Below are 17,115 nucleotides of genomic sequence, written 5' to 3' on the forward strand. Positions count from 1 at the left end.
ATCTCCTCTTTATGTGCTTTGCTTTCTCTCCCCAATGGATCTCTCCACATCATTGTTAACTACAACTGAAATCAAGTTCATTATTTTAAGAAGTAGTTTGGCTATTGCTGCATGTTCTAAATTGTCCATTTGCTTGTTGATTTGCCAATGGGAGTGACAGTTTCCTTCCTCCTGGTAGAAAAGCTGCCTACGGAGGACATTTTGGCTCCAGGGTTATTTACTGCAGAGTGACTGTATTGACCATCTTCATGACCTTAAATCAAATCAAATCAAATTAAATCAAACCTTAGACTTAACTTAAGAGAATGAACTTGAGGAAATTAAAGTTCTATCGAGTTCCTCCCATCAGCAAAATAAAACTCCTATTATATTTCTTTGTGGTTATTTTGGCATAACTTTATATAAATGTATTATAATCTTGTTGATATAAAATTGATATCCATATTGACATGATTGCTATGGAATGACCTTTGACCCTCTTTTCTCTCCTCAGCACCAGTTCCTGTCCGAGGCTCTACAGTGGAGGGCACAGACTGATCCAGACCACTGTCTCTATGTGCTGCTCAATGCAAAGGTAGTACTCTCACACTTATAGACTCACTCTCACACATACAATAAACATAACCCCCCCCTCATATACAGTTGTAAATAAACCCCTTGCCCTTCTCTCTCTAACTCATGTGCTTCAGGGGCTAGTTGTATCCACAGCAACGTGTGTGCAGCTGCACAAGCGGGCGGAGAAGATTGCAGCAGCTCTCATAGAGAAAGGCAGCATCAACACCGGGAACAATGTGGTGCTGCTCTACCCTCCTGGTGGGTCCTTCCGTCTGTCCGTCCGCCTGTCTCTGTTTGTCCATCTGTCATACTGGCACTGATACTGGCATAGTCATACATACCCATTCAGGATGACTTACAGTTATAGTCACTCTCTCGTTCTGTCTCTCACTCTAGGTATTGATCTGATAGCCTCTTTCTATGGCTGCCTGTATGCTGGCTGTGTTCCTGTCACTGTCAGACCTCCTCACCCACAGAACCTGGCAGCCACACTGCCCACTGTCCGCATGATCATCGACGTAAGTGTGTATGTGTGCTATCTTTTGATCACCTGAGTGTATGAGGTTGGGTGCTATTTTATGAGCATGGTGTTTGGATGTCATTATTTTGGTCTTCCTAAGGTAGGAAGTTGGAACCATATTTTTCTACTAACTAACATGTTCTTTGTGATGCCTCTGTCTGTCCCCAGGTCAGTAAAGCTGCCTGTATCCTCACCACTCAGAACCTCATGAGGACCCTGCGCTCAAAAGAGGCTGCTGCCACTGTGAACATTAAAACATGGCCGACAATCATAGACACAGGTACCATAGAACAGGTGTTCTAAAAAAATGTGTCGCAGGGGACCCCTTTTGTGATAGCAAATTCATCAGGGACACCCTTATCAGAACACAACTCGAATGAGATAAAAATAGCATACAAGGAGTTTTACTATGACTTCAGCAGTGCATGGCCAGACGAACAATTCTCAGGCCCTAAGAAGGAACATTTTAAAGGGCAGCCTATAGACATCAGAGAATTTTTGCAGTTTTCAAGCTACTTTCCTGCAATTCTACACATTTTGCCATGGGGCACAGAGATTTTTTTTTTTCCGCTTTAAAGAGTAACTTTCATGGGAATAAAAAAAAAAAAGTTTAAATCAGATTTAGGCTTAGTTATAGTGAAAAATGTCAAGTCTTCATTTTGACAGTCTGTAGGAAAAGTTATATATTATGGTCTTTTAGTAGTAAATCTAGCTCTTTTTGTCCCTAGCGATTCAACTCTACCATTGAAATGGTGATGTAGAGGCACTTTGAGAAGGTGCCTCTACGTCATCAAGGGAGGCATCCAGTATGAAAGACACTCCCTTCTAGATCAGCTGGGTGGTACCACCTCAAGGCTAACTATAAAAGCAGGTGACAGCGTAACTTATTTGGCAATGGTCTTGATAAGTGGTGTGACAATATATTTAGCATGATGCTTCCTTGACTCGACTACTGACATTACACAAAATTCTAAAGGCAGTTAGGCACATTTTAACGTATGACCAAATTCAACGTTTTTGCTTACCGTTTCATACACATCTATGTGCTTTTACGAAGAAAAAAAAACATGTAGGCTATGAGGATCATACGTTTAGATTCATAGCTATCTCTATCATAACAAGAAATAGAAGACAGTGGTAGTCATGTCAATTGGTTGTAGTTCCTCCCAACTACTATGACTGGTGGCGTGTTCTGCTAAGACAGTTGGCTGGCTCATAGTTCAATGGTTGTGAGTTTTAATCCCACACGGGGCAGATGTCTTTTTCAAAAAAATGTATGCTTAATTTACAATATTCTTCCTGTGCCCACACACGTCTAATTCTGAAAAGTGAAAGCATACCTGTGAGAGGGGTCGCCTTGGTAGTAGTTGTAGGTTTTTATACAGTACACAAGACCAATCTGAGTTAATTTGCAATAGATGTCAGGAACTCCGCACCTTACCACTGTGAGCTAACTGTCCAGAGTTGTATTTGCTCGCAATGCATATAGTTTTATCAGAGCGTGCCAGTGGACTTTTAGTAAGAAAGTGTTGGGATCAGGTACAACTATGTTTACTCTCCCCCAAAATGAATATTTATGAGCAATATCCCAACCCACAAATTCTCACCTGAATTAATTAATATTTTTTATTTGAAGGGGTTGGGCAAAGGCTGAATTTGGGGTTGAGAGATACCTTGAAAGCTAATATCCTGCAATTCCACACATTTTGCTATGACGCTAAGTGAACTTTGCTTAGATAACAGTGCGTTTGTAAAAAAAAAAATCTATCATTTTGGGTATTACAATAAGTATTGAGTTGAAAAATATAGAATTGGAATGCTGTGGATACCAATATCCCTGTGAGCCTCCTATGCCCATGTTGCCCAGGGTTAAAAACAGAAGTTGTAGATAAATAATATCATATCAATATCATAATATTGTATTACACCCTCTAAACTTATTCCATGGATCCCTTTTCCAACATTTGTTTAATCTGTTGCTGCTAGTAATATTCATTTGTATTTATTTTTGTTAAAAAAATATATATACAGTGCAGAAGACCCCTTCCCTTTTTCCATATGTTGCTACGTTACAGCCTTATTCTAAAATTGATTACATGAATTTGTTTCCTCATCAATCTACACATAGTACCCCATAATAACAAAGCAAAAAAAATCTGAAATAACTTATTTACACAAGTATTCATACCCTTTGCTATGAGACTCGAAATTGAGCTCAGGTGCATCCTGTTTCCATTGATCATCCTTGAGATGTTTCTACAACTTGATTGGAGTACACCTGTGGTAAATTCAATTGATTGGAAATGATTTGGAAAGGCACACACCTGTCTATATAAGGTCCCACAGTCTTCCTACAGCTGGCCGCCCAGACAATCTGAGCAATCGGGTGAGAAGGGCCTTGGTCAGGGAGGTGACCAAGAACCCGATGGTCATTCTGACAGAGCTCCACATTTCCTCTGTGGGGATGGGAGAACCTTCCAGAAGGACAACCATCTATCTCTGCAGCACTCCACCAATCAGGCCTTCATGGTAGAGTGACCAGATGGAAGCCACTCCTCAGTGACAGGCACATGAGTGGCACAGTGGTCTAAGGCACTGCATCTCAGTGCTAGAGGCGTCACTACAGACCCTGTTTAGATTCCAGGCTGTATCACAACTGGGCGTGATTGGGAGTCCCATAGGGTGGCGCACAATTGGCCCAGCGTCGTTAGGGTTTGGCCAGGGTAGGCCGTCATTGTAAATAAGAATTTGTTCTTAACTCACTTGCCTAGTTAAGCTGTCATCAAAGCAAAGGGTGGCAACTTAGAATCTCATATAAAATATATTTTGATTTGTTTAACACTTTTTTGGTTACTACATGATTCCAAATGTGTTATTTCATAGTTTTGTTGTATTCACTATTATTCTACAATGTAGAAAATAGTAAAAATGCAGAAAAAACCTTGACTCAGTTGGTGTGTTCAAACTTTTGGCTGGTACTGTATATATTTATTTATTTTGAGATCTGGCTGCGGACCCCCTGCAGTTCCGCAGCACCCCACTTCGAGAACCCCTGCCATAGGTCTTACATACAGTACATACCTGACCATAGAATTTGAGCCAGAGAAACTCAACCTTGTTGTGCATGTTCCCTTCTTCCAGATGACCTCCCTCGCCGTAGACCCCCAATGATCTATAAGCCCCCCACGGCAGAGATGATCGCCTATCTAGACTTCAGTGTGTCCACCACGGGCATGCTCACCGGGGTCAAGGTAAGGTCACCCACAGGAGGCTACGGCTTGGTCTCAATACTCTAAAACAGCCCCAGATAGTTTGCAAACTTGGTGGCCCATGAGCGGCCTGCCATTGGCAAAGTCAGTAGCCAACAGCTAATTTTGCTCCTCTGATTTACAGTGGGCCAATGGCGGTAGCCATAACCATGACTTTACCAGTTGATTCTGCTTCTCTTATTGGTTGTTTCTTTGTGGTGTGTGTGTGTGTGTGTGTGTGTGTGTGTGTGTGTGTGTGTGTGTGTGTGTGTGTGTGTGTGTGTGTGTGTGTGTGTGTGTGTGTGTGTGTGTGTGTGTGTGAGATTGGCTGTGTGCTTCTGTCCATCAGATCTCCCATGCGGCAGTCAGTGCTCTGTGTCGCTCCATCAAGCTGCAGTGTGAACTCTACTCCTCACGCCAAATAGCCATCTGCCTAGACCCTTACTGTGGCCTGGGCTTTGTACTGTGGTGCCTCGCAAGGTCACACGCACACACACAGAGTATCTTTATCTCTCTCTCATACAAACATTGTGAACTCATACCTTCTATTGTTTCATGTGTGTAGTGTGTACTCAGGGCACCAGTCCATTCTAATCCCTCCTCTGGAGTTGGAGAGCTGTCTTCCCCTGTGGCTCAGCACCCTGAGCCAGTACCGCATCAGAGACACCTTCTGCTCCTACTCTGTCATGGAGCTCTGCACCAAGGGGATAGGCACGCAGACAGAGATACTCAAAGTGAGTATAACACGCACACGTGCTCTCACACACACACATGTACACGCTAACTCCCCGTCTCCCTCTTTTTCCCTCCAGGCGCGGGGTGTGAACCTGTCGTGTGTGAGGAGCTGTGTGGTGATAGCAGAGGAGCGTCCTCGTCTGGCCCTCACCATGTCCTTCTCCAAGCTGTTTAAAGACCTGGGCCTCTCACCCCGCGCTGTCAGCACAGCCTTCGGATCCAGGGTCAACCTTGCCATTTGCATGCAGGTACTCAACCAGTTAGAACCATTACTCCACCAGCTAGAACAAGTTCTGTGAGGAGGTACTAGGCAACAGGGAATTCCATTTTTTACTGAACCTTTATTTAAGTAGGAAAGTCATTTAAGAACCAATTCTTATTTACAATGACGGCCTACAAGATGGAAGCATAACTAATTTGTTTGGAAATATACTTTTATTAATGGCTAAAGGAAAACAGATGTTTTGACGGCCATGGCCAATGTTTTTCAGGGCACCACTGGACCGGACCCCTCCACTGTGTATGTGGACATGAAGTCCCTCCGCCATGACAGGTGAGAACCTGTAGACCCCTAGTGGTATGGTTTTATGTATGAGCAGCTTTGATGCTGAGGAAGACATTGTGTACAGTATTGAGTTCACCATCACAATGTGCTTTCATTTTCTATCTCAGAGTGAGGCTGGTGGAGAGAGGAGCCCCTCAGAGTCTCCCTCTGATGGAGTCTGGTAAAGTAAGTCTCCCCTGATGAATCCACACATTAAATGCCCTTTGTGCTCAGATACAAGATGTGTTGTTGTGGGAGTTTGTTGTTCACCATGTATCACTCTCTTTAGATCTTACCAGGAGTCAGGGTGATCATCGTCAACCCAGAGACCAGGGGACCTCTAGGAGATTCCCATCTAGGAGAGGTGAGAGGAGATAGAACGCTAATATTAGAGTGAAAATGGCAACATGTGGGGTAGAGAAAAGGATGGGAAATATGCAGGGTATAATTAGGAAAAACTCCTAGCCCTATCAATAACCAAGTTCTCCTCATACATAACTCTCCTATTCCATCCCTAATTCTACCATGTCCCCTCCTCTGCTCTCTGTCAGATCTGGATCAACAGCCCTCACAGTGCCAGTGGCTACTATGCCATCTATGGAGAGGAGAGCCTGCTGGCCGACCACTTCAACACCAAGCTGAGCTTCGGAGATCCCACGACCCTGTGGGCCAGGACTGGCTACCTGGGCTTCGTCAAGAGGACTGAGCTACTGGACGCCGCTGGGGGTCAGTGGCTGGGCCTGGTCAGGGCTATGTAGGCTAACATGAAAAGGGATGGCTATGGATGCTAATGTTCTTTTTTAGTGTTTTTTATTTTTGTCCGTTTTTTTTGTTGTTGCAATACTAAAACACTCACATACAAACGCCAGCATACAAACATCACCCTGCCCAGACCCACCTGCTCACACCCCCATCCATCTCCAGTGCACGCATCACTCTCTGCTACATGGCCTCAAGTGGCACCATTTTTATTTCTCTCCATCGCCCACACACATTTAACATTTAGATAATAAAGTGTTTGACCTTTCCATTGTGTTAAGGATGGAGGATTGGTTGATTTTCCAGTTTTCAAGTATACGTTTTTCAAGTTGATTGACGAGAAAAGTATTGCGCCTCCTATAGTCTGTTCTGGACTTGAGGACTGTGAAGAGACCTCTGGTGGCATGTCTTGTGGGGTATGCATGAGTGTCTGAGCTGTGTGCTAGTATTTTAAACAGACAGCTTGGTACATTCAGCTTGTCAACACCTCTTACAAAAACAAAAAACACTTTGAGCCATTAGAGATTGACATACATGCCATTAATGTTAGCTCTCCGTGTACTTTTAAGAGCCAGCCGTGCTGCCCTGTTCTGAGCCAACTGCAATTTTCTAAAGTCCCTCTTTGTGGCACCTGACCACACTAGTGAACAGTAGTCTAGGTGTGACAAAACTAGGGCCTGTAGGACCTGCCTTGTTGATAGTGTTGTTAAGAATGCAGAGCAGAGCTTTATTATGTACAGACTTCTCTCCATCTTAGCTACTGTTGTATCAATATGTTTTGACCATGACAATTTACAATCCAGGGTAACTCTAAGCAGTTTAGTCACCTCAACTTGCTCAATTTCCACATATTTCATTATAAGACGTAGTTGAGGTTTAGGGTTTAGTGAATGATTTGTCCCAAACAAACTTTTCAGCAAACTTAACATGTGTAAATAAGTGTATGAACATAACAAGATTCAACAACTGAGACATAAACTGAACAAGTTCCACAGGAATGTGTCCCTGAAGAAAGGGGGGGGTCAAAATCAAAAGGAACAGTCAGTATCTGGTGTGGCCACCAGCTGCATTAAGTACTGCAGTGCATCTCCTCCTCATGGACTGCACCAGATTTGCCAGTTCTTGCTGTGAGATGTTACCCCACTCTTCCACCAAGGCACCTGCAAGTTCCCGGACATTTCTGGGGGGAATGACCCTAGCCCTCATCCTCCGATCCAACAGGTCCCAGACGTGCTCAATGGGATTGAGATCTGGGCTCTTCGCTGGCCATGGCAGAACACTGACATTCCTGTCTTGCAGGAAATCACGCACAGAATGAGCAGTATTGCTGGTGGCATTGTCATGCTGGAGGGTCATGTCAGGATGAGCCTGCAGGAAGGGTACCACATGAGGGAGGAGGATGTCTTCTCTGTAACGCGCAGCGTTGAGATTGCCTGCAATGACAACAAGCTCAGTCCGATGATGCTGTGACACACCGCCCCAGACCATGACGGACCTTCCACCTCCAAATCGATCCCGCTCCAGAGTACAGGCCTCGGTGTAACGCTCATTCCTTCGACGATAAACGCGAATTCGACCATCACCCCTGGTGAGACGAAACCGCGGCTCATCAGTGAAGAGCACTTTTTGCCAGTCCTGTCTGGTCCAGCGGCGGTGGGTTTGTGCCCATAGGCGACGTTGTTGCCGGTGATGTCTGGTGAGGACCTGCCTTACAACAGGCCTACAAGCCCTCAGTCCAGCCTCTCTCAGCCAATTGTGCACAGTCTGAGCACTGATGGAGGGATTGTGCGTTCCTGGTGTAACTCAGGCAGTTGTTGTGGCCATCCTGTACCTGTCCCGCAGGTGTGCTGTTCGGATGTACTGATCCTGTGCAGGTGTTGTTACACGTGGCCTGCCACTGCGAGGACGATCAGCTGTCCGTCCTGTCTCCCTGTAGCATTGTCTTAGGTGTCTCACAGTACGGACATTGCAATTCATTGCCCTGGCCACATCTGCAGTCCTCATGCCTCCTTGCAGCATGCCTAAGGCACGTTCACGCAGATGAGCAGGGACCCTGGGCATCTTTCTTTTGGTGTTTTTCAGAGTCAGTAGCAAGGCCTCTTTGGTATCCTAAGTTTTCATAACTGTGACCTTAATTGCCTACCATCTGTAAGCTGTTAGTGTCTTAACGACCGTTCCACAGGTGCATGTTCATTAATTGTTTATGGTTCATTGAACAAGCATGGGAAACAGTGTTTAAACCCTTTACAATGAAAAGCTGAAGTTATTTGGATTTTTACGAATTATCTTTGAAAGACAGGGTCCTGAAAAAGTGTTTGTGTTGCCACCCTAGGGTCACGCACTACTCCTAAAGCAAATTTAGACACTAACAGTTTACAGACGGTAGGCAATTAAGGTCACAGTTATGGAAACTTAGGACACTAAAGAGGCCTTTCTGTGTAACTTGTTCAGTTTATGTCTCGGTTGTTGAATCTTGTTATGTTCATACAAATATTTACACATGTTAAGTTTGCTGAAAATAAACGCAGTTGACAGTGAGAGTACGTTTCTTTTCTTGCTGAGTTTATGAATATCCTTTTCTGACTCAAATAGGATTCCCTCAAGATTGCTCTGATTTTCAAAAGATTTCAAATAGAAATTTTGTGATACGAAACTTTTAAGTTGCATGTATTTAAAAATATTTACATTGGTCAGTCCAAAATTGCTTTTTAATTCTGTCGTGGAAATAAATTAATATTTCCTATTACCAAGTTTTCCATGGTGACCAAGTTATCGGTGAATTCTGAAACACTATCCAAGGATTGTTCCATAGGGTTGTGTTTTTAACGGAGTGATATTGGTTCTTGTAGAATCAGTTTCATTTTCTTTCATATTGTTGTTAATGTCCAAAGCTTTATCCTTTGAAAATAGACGAAAGGATTCTGGGGATGAGCATGTGCATCTTCGTTATGTACCCATTGTTCCTCCTTTGTGCATTTAACTATATGTCACAAGTAAATGCCTTGGGTAGTGAGATGATACAATTCCAAGTCTGGAAGGTTAAAACTACTATCAGACTTAGAGAATGAAAAGGAAAGTTTTACATCTTCAAGTTTTATTTGCCAATATGAAGTCTGTTATGACTGAGTATACTTTTTAAAGAATGTCTTTGGTGTGGTAATTGGTATTACTGAGAATAAATATAAAAACTTTAGGAGACATGCCTGTCAAGACTCAGGAGAAGATCCAGATGCAGACAGTTTCAAAGTAACAGAAGTGTATTACAAAAACAGGGGGGCAGGCAAACTACAGATCAAGGGCAGGCAGAGGTCAGTAATCCAGGGTGGTGTGACAAGGTACAGAACAGCAGGCAGGCTCAGGGCAGGCAGAATGGTTAAAACCGGGAAAACTAGAGAAAGACAGGAGCACGGGAAAACCGCTGTTAGGCTTGACGAAACAAAATGAACTGGCAACAGACAGAGAACACGGGTATAAATACATTGGGATAATGAGGAAGATGGGCGACACCTGGAGGGGGGTGGAAACAAGCACAAAGTCAGGTGAAACAGATCAGGGTGTGACACATGCCATTCTGAGGTTAATTCTACCTGTAAGATTTATGGGAAGTTTGTTCCATTTAATAGCTATGCTTTCAAATTAAGTTATATTTATATATTTGTTTTTTGTTGTCACTTTTAAGCATCCTACGTGTTTATTTTTCATGGTCCACTCAAAGGATTGCTGTAGATAATGAGTATTCTTTTTATTTTTCCTATTGCCATTTATTTCGTTTTTTTGGGGGTCAGGAATGTCAGGATATTTAAGTTTAGTTTATATTAATGTTTACCAATACTGATACCTGTTACGTTTGCGTCCTGTCTAATTCTTTCTGCAAGCGGTTACATTGCCAGTGCAAACAGGTGGGAGAGAGGACATCCCTGTCTTGTGCCCATTTATAATGCAATTTCATCAGATAATGTATTATTTGTGAATATTTTGGTTTTAGGACATTTATATAATATTTTTATTACATTTATTATTTCAGCTGGTAAGTTTAAATCTTCCTACGTTTTTAATAGAAAAGGTCTTTCAAGACGGTAGAAAGCCTTTTCGGCATCAACAGACATTACTGATAAATCTATATCTTATTTTTTGCGTATAGTATAAAACTGAAACATGTATTTGTAAGTGTCTTTTTTATTAACCTTTTTTGATATGTATCAAGTCTGGGAAGACTTTTGCCATTCTGTTGCTTATGAGCTTGGTTATTTTATTGTCACAATTTATTAAACTTATGGGTCTGTAATCAGCAGGGGTCTCCAGATTTTTCGGGTTTTAATATAACTGAAATAACTGTTTGATACATGGAACTCGGAAGCACTGAATTGAGTAACATGTGTTGCTATGGATGCTAATGCTAATAGATAACATGAAAAGGGAGATATAGGGATCCGATGAGGTCTAAATGAGCTATCCCACCATTCCCAGTATTCAATATTGTTTGCCCCTCTGTCTGTCTCCCTATCTGTGGTCAGATCGTCATGACGCCCTGTTTGTGGTGGGTTCCCTGGATGAGACTCTGGAGCTGAGGGGGCTGCGCTACCACCCTATCGACATCGAGACATCTGTGTCCCGGGCTCACCGCAGTATTGCAGAGAGGTCAGAACACTGGGGGGTCCCAGGAGACTTTACTATTGTCCATTTGGTTTGTCTGTTTTCATAATTGTGTGTGTGGGTGTACATGTACGTGCGCATGTATCTTAGTCTGACATTTGATTATAAACCCTTTCTCTCCTCTCGCTCTGTGTCCCCAATGCAGTGCGGTATTCACATGGACCAACCTACTGGTGGTGGTGGCTGAACTGAGTGGCTCAGAGCAGGATGCCCTGGACCTGGTGCCCCTGGTCACCAATGTGGTGCTGGAGGAGCACCACCTCATCGTGGGCGTGGTGGTCATCGTGGACCCGGGGGTCATACCCATCAACTCCAGGGGGGAGAAACAACGCATGCACCTCCGGGACTCCTTCCTGGCTGACCAACTGGACCCCATCTATGTGGCCTATAATATGTGAAGGGCTGGTTATTGTATGATGGAAGAGATTCCGGCTGGTGGAAGAAAGTGGTTTGGACCAACCTACTCCACAGACAGACAATGCATATTGTGCCACAAGGTGCAGTAGGAGGTTGGCTGAACTTGACTATACTGACCCTTGGGAAACCACAGCTCTTTTTGGGGTGCACGATGTTCAGATCTTAGGTCTTTTGCATTCCAGGTCTGTTGGATTTGAAGGGGGCACTCTGTTGTGTTTTGAGACGTACACTGTGTTTGAAAAAAATATATAGTAAAAAAAAAATAACAATATTTACACTCGGACAGAGTGAGTGTGTCTATACCAAACACAGCTGTTCAACTGGAACTGGACAGGAAGATAACCCTCTAATCTCGCCACACCCCCTACAACCCTCCTGCCAAATCAAACACCTCAACAGCCTGACTGGCCCTCTACTTGCACAGAGTGTCAGGGAGTATTAAGGTGCTGAAGTCAATCTTAACTCTTCCCACTCCTCCACAATCCAATCATCTGTGGGGTATTGTGAGGGGCCACGGGTTGAGGACTTCATGTCTCTGGTGACATCATTTCCTGGGGTTGAGTGATGTGTACAAAATGCATCCATTATAACTGTTTCTCCTCCCAAAGCTTTCCAGGTCTTACCCAGTCCTTGTTTTCTTTTTCTTATCTTTGACTTATTCTAAATTGCCATATTTGTATTGTATTCACGCACACATTCACAGAAACTCACACCGGTGCTTGCTTCACCCTGTAGTGACCTCTTGTCCGTGCACTTTAAGGCAGGGGGTTATGAAGGATGTGTGAAGGCATATTAGAACACTAATGAACATATTAGCTAGACCAATCATCAGCTGTTGATTTAACTTATTCTGTCAGTCATCATGTACTCTACTTACATCACAGGTTTATTGCTTGAAGTTGTACAAAGGCAAAATATGAAATGGAACACATTCTTACCTTTCTTGAATTAGGTTTACTTCCTGCCTTATAAAACTTTGCCCATACAAGTTTTGTTTTTCTCCATTGCTGTTCTTCCAGTTCATAACTGTTTGTGTTATTGGGGTGAGGATCCTGATTTATATCCAAAGGGATGTTTTGAGTAGAAGCTAGAAGCCATTTACTGTACTGTACCCATCAAGACCTCTGTAGTTTCGATATACTGTATAGATATTATTTTTTTAAATGTGTGCATAAATGTGAGAAAAAAAACTCAACTCATCCCTCTCACGTGATGGTTGTCTGGATAGCTAACATAGTTGTGAGCAGATGGTAGCGAAAGAATATTGTACATAAGAATTTAACACTAATCTTGCACTTTCTCCAAATATTTTATATTTTTTCATGATCCAATTATGCACATTCCTCGTGTTCAAGGAGCGTATTAATTGTGAGGAATACTTTTTGAGGAATCAGAGTTCACTAGGGATTAGCAGAAAGGAACTAGCTAATAGGGTCAGGAGTTTCCCCAGGTCAAGTCCCATCCGGCTCGAAGGACCATGAAAACAACGCCACCATGAATAAGGTTGTCAGGGATTTGTACGGTCAGGGATAACTACTGCCCCCAACCAGAGATTGCTTTGATGTTATGAGCTTGGGGAGAATGATTAAACCAATATAAATTACTGTTATTTTGTGGAAAAGTAAAATAAGCTCTTATTTTTTTTCTATGAACCACTGATAAATGGGATTAGATGCAGGGCACTTTTCACTGACTGTCCTAGGCTGAGTGATTTAAGAATGTGAGCGAGAGAATATGGCAATGCAACATTTTGCATACGAAAAGGTCACCAATTAGCAAAATAGGACTGTAGTATTTAATGTAATCAAACATTGGCCACTGTCAAAGTGGACAGGTTTGAAAATGAACTCCTATTCAACTTTAAATCACTAGAACCTGTTTTTCCCCCTGTAAACTTACATTTCTTTTGTAAACGTCAATATTTTATTAGCAAGTACAGATAGGCACAGTCCTGTGGATGAAATAGGAGGACAACAGCCACGAGTTTAGCTTTTGTTATGTTCTTCTCCTCCCCACACACAATTTGTAGCACTCTAGGAAAAGGTTTCTCATTTACTCTAATCTTTAGAAGTTTTCACATTTATTAATATATTGTATGCTCCTTTCCGTTATGTGCTCCTCAAAAAAAAGTTTTGTCTTGCAGTGGTATAGGAGTCCATGGTGAACTATTCATTTTCGTTGTCTAACATGTAAATAATATTTTTATAAATATATACACTACCGTTTAAAAGTTTTTGGTCTCTTAGCAATGTCCTTGTTTTTGAAAGAAAAGCAAATTTTGTGTCCATTTAAAATAACATCAAATTGATCAGAAATACAGTGTAGACATTGTTAATGTTGTAAATGACTATTGTAGCTGGAAACGGCAGGTTTTTAATGGAATATCTACATAGGCGTACAGAGGCCCATTATCAGCAACTACCACTCCTGTGTTACTATGGCACGTTGTTTTAGCTAATCCAAGGTTTTCATTTAAAAGGCTAATTGATCATTAGAAAACCCTTTTGCAATTATGTTAGCACAGCTGAAAACTGTTGTTCTGATTAAAGAAGCAATAAAACTGTCCTTCTTTAGAATAGTTGAGTATCTGGAGCATCAGCATTTGTGGGTTCGATTACAGGCTCAAAATGGCCAGAAACAAAGAACTTTCTTCCTCTAACTCGTCAGTCTATTCTTGTTCTGAGAAATGCAAGAAACTGAATATCTCGTACAATGCTGTGTACTACTCCCTTCACAGAACTTTGCAAACTAGCTCTAACCAGAATAGAAAGAGGAGTGGAAGGCTCTGGTGCACAACTGAGCAAAAGGACAAGTACATTAGAGTGTCTAGTCCTCAACTGGCAGCGTCATTAAATAGTACCCGCAAAACACCAGTCTCAACGTCAACAGTGAAGAGGCGACTCCGGGATGCTGGCCTTCTAGGCAGAGTTGCAAAGAAAAAGCCATATCTCAGACTGGCCAATAAAAATAAAAGATTAAGATGGGCAAAAGAACACAGACACTGGAAAGAGGAAGATTGGGAAAAAAGTATTATGGACAGACTAATCTGAGTTTGAGGTGTTCGGATCACAAAGAAAAACATTTGTGAGAACAAATTTGTGCAGAAAAAATGAAAAGATGCTGGAGGATTACTTGACTCCATCTGTCAAGCATGGTGGAGACAATGTGATAGTCTGGGGGTGCTTTGGTGGTGGTAAAGTGGGAGATTTGTACAGGGTAAAAGGGATCTTGAAGAAGGAAGGCTATCACTCCATTTTGCAACGCCATGCCATACCCTGTGGACAGCACTTAATTGGAGCCAATTTCCTCCTACAACAGGACAATGACCCAAAGCACAGCTCCAAACTATGCAAGAACTATTTAGGGAAGAAGCAGTCAGCTGGTATTCTGTCAATAATGGAGTGGCCAGCACAGTCATCGGATCTCAACCCTATTGAGTTGTTGTGGGAGCAGCTTGACCGTATGGTACGTAAAAAGTGCCCATCAAGCCAATCCAACTTGTTGGAGGTGCTTCAGGAAGCATGGGGTGAAAACTCTTCAGATTACCTCAAAAATATTGACAACTCGAATGCCAAAGGTCTGAAAAGCTGTAATTGCTGCAAATGGAGGATTCTTTGACGAAAGCAAAGTTTGAAGGACACAATTATTATTTAAATTAAAAATCAATATTTATCGTCTTGACTATATTGCCTATTCATTTTGCAACTCATTTCATGTATGTTTTCATGGAAAACAAGGACATTTCTAAGTGACCCCAAACTTTTCAACGGTAGTGTATATATCTTAAATATGTGAGAAGTGTGAATGGGGTTGGTCTATATTTAACATTCAGTCATGTTAAACAACACAGCTTAAAAGCATGAAAAGAAGATGCATTTTATTTTGTCATAATGTATGAATAAGAACACTGTGTGAAGATTGAACTAATTGCAGTACTGCACTGTACCAGAGATGTGTGAGTTAAACAATTGTCCCCCTTGTGCTGTTCAATTACAATGTTTAGAGAGATGAGATGGTTGCCATATGATTTGAACGTATCCATGCAGAAAAACAAAAGCAGTGACAAGTTATAGTGCCATATCCTGCCTTTAAATGTACGTTAAAAGTTCACCGTTGAATGTCTGCATGACTCAGAGACCAAGCAACGTTAGGCATCAGATTTTTGGGAGACATTTCAAAGAACAATAGTTGGCTACTCTGACAACAGGGAAGGACCAGGTGGTCCCCCGGTGCAGTCTGTGAATAATACTCCCCATGTTTTGGATGTTTGTCCCAGGACTTGCTTGTCATTAATGCTAAGACTGCAAACATTAAGAAGAGTAAAAGGGGGTTACTCAGTGCTGCAATCCATCTATGACCGGGAGGTCAATAAGGGCTTCCTCTTCTCTCTGCTCTCTCCAAAATAGTTTTTAACACTATGCAATCAATGGCCGTGCAGTTTAACCCCAATTCTTACACAGGCTGGGTGAAATGTATTTTGTAATAAATATACAAAGAACGAGGTCTTAAGTTTGACTAGTGGTATTGTACATATACCACTGCACACATCTCTTTATCTGAGTTAAATCAATATTTTGTGTATGCACTCCTGGTATGCTGTGTGTATATACATTATTTGGTTAATAATAATAATAATAATAGAAAAAATGTAAATTAAAAACAGGTATGTGATGGGGATGATCCAATCATGATTTTGTTGTGGTCTGGGGTAATTTAGCTCATATGATATATTTTAGAAATAAAGACTTGCTGATATTGTATTATATTACCCTTTCCCCATTATTTTCACTCATTTAGATTTGGCAGCAAATAATGATTTCAAGTGAATGTTTTGTGCATTGTTCAAGGACATTACTCATGGTTATGGGTGGGTGACCAGATTTGTTAAAATTCTGTCTAACATTTTGTTGATAATTTCAACTATTGAAATAATATTATACCCATTGGTTTTTGAAGAATACAACTAAGAAATACCTCAAATAGCTTAGTACTACTCTTATCATAACCAGTGCTTGACTTTGACTGAAATAGGTGCCTGCACTCATTTTTGTAGTTGGGTGCTGGAACTGCAATATTTTCCAGCAAATTTTCTATTAGAAGTTCCGGAACTCAAGCAGTCAAAATGTAAGGTGCCAGTACTCAGTTCCTGTGAACTCTGGCCCAAGTCAAGCACTGATCATAACCTAAAAAACACTATTTGCAGGTACACATACACACACATATATATATATATATATATATATATATATATATATATATATATATATATATATATATATATATATATATATATATACATACATATATATATATATACACACACACACACACACACACACACACAAAAACATATATATATATATACACACAGAAGTATGTGGACGCCCCTTCAAATTAGTGGATTCGGCTACTGTATAAAATTGAGCACAAAGCCATGCAATCTCCATAGCCAAACATTGCCAGTGGAGTGGCCTTCACTGAAGAGCTCAGTGACTTTCAACATGGCACCGTCATAGGAATAGAAGGCCACCTTTCCAACAAGTCAGTTCATCAAATTCCTGCCCTTCTAGAGCTGTCCCGGTCAACTGTAAGTGCTGTTATTGTAAAGTGGAAACGTCTAGGAGCAACAACGGCTCAACTGCGAAATGCCAAACAAGCTCACAGAATGGGACAGCCGAGTGTTG

General features: G+C 41.7%; 1 protein-coding gene across 3 annotated transcripts in view; it reads left to right on the forward strand.

Moving 5' to 3' along the window:
• LOC106583173 (disco-interacting protein 2 homolog B-A) overlaps positions 1 to 16,071 on the forward strand; it is a 73,245-nt gene extending 57,174 nt beyond the window's left edge. For all 3 annotated transcript variants that reach the window (XM_045705286.1, XM_045705288.1, XM_045705287.1), the window contains 14 exons: positions 494 to 574; positions 690 to 813; positions 952 to 1,073; positions 1,244 to 1,355; positions 4,217 to 4,326; positions 4,673 to 4,803; positions 4,889 to 5,057; positions 5,136 to 5,306; positions 5,550 to 5,611; positions 5,731 to 5,788; positions 5,892 to 5,966; positions 6,154 to 6,328; positions 10,876 to 10,999; positions 11,160 to 16,071. In XM_045705286.1, coding sequence (XP_045561242.1) covers positions 494 to 574; positions 690 to 813; positions 952 to 1,073; positions 1,244 to 1,355; positions 4,217 to 4,326; positions 4,673 to 4,803; positions 4,889 to 5,057; positions 5,136 to 5,306; positions 5,550 to 5,611; positions 5,731 to 5,788; positions 5,892 to 5,966; positions 6,154 to 6,328; positions 10,876 to 10,999; positions 11,160 to 11,412 — 1,767 coding nt within the window. In that variant the 3' untranslated portion in view covers positions 11,413 to 16,071. The remainder of the gene's footprint in view (positions 1 to 493; positions 575 to 689; positions 814 to 951; positions 1,074 to 1,243; positions 1,356 to 4,216; positions 4,327 to 4,672; positions 4,804 to 4,888; positions 5,058 to 5,135; positions 5,307 to 5,549; positions 5,612 to 5,730; positions 5,789 to 5,891; positions 5,967 to 6,153; positions 6,329 to 10,875; positions 11,000 to 11,159) is intronic.
• Positions 16,072 to 17,115: the final 1,044 nt, after the last annotated feature.

The sequence above is a fragment of the Salmo salar genome, chromosome ssa22 (assembly GCF_905237065.1).
Source record: "Salmo salar chromosome ssa22, Ssal_v3.1, whole genome shotgun sequence".
Classification (NCBI taxonomy): domain Eukaryota; kingdom Metazoa; phylum Chordata; class Actinopteri; order Salmoniformes; family Salmonidae; genus Salmo; species Salmo salar.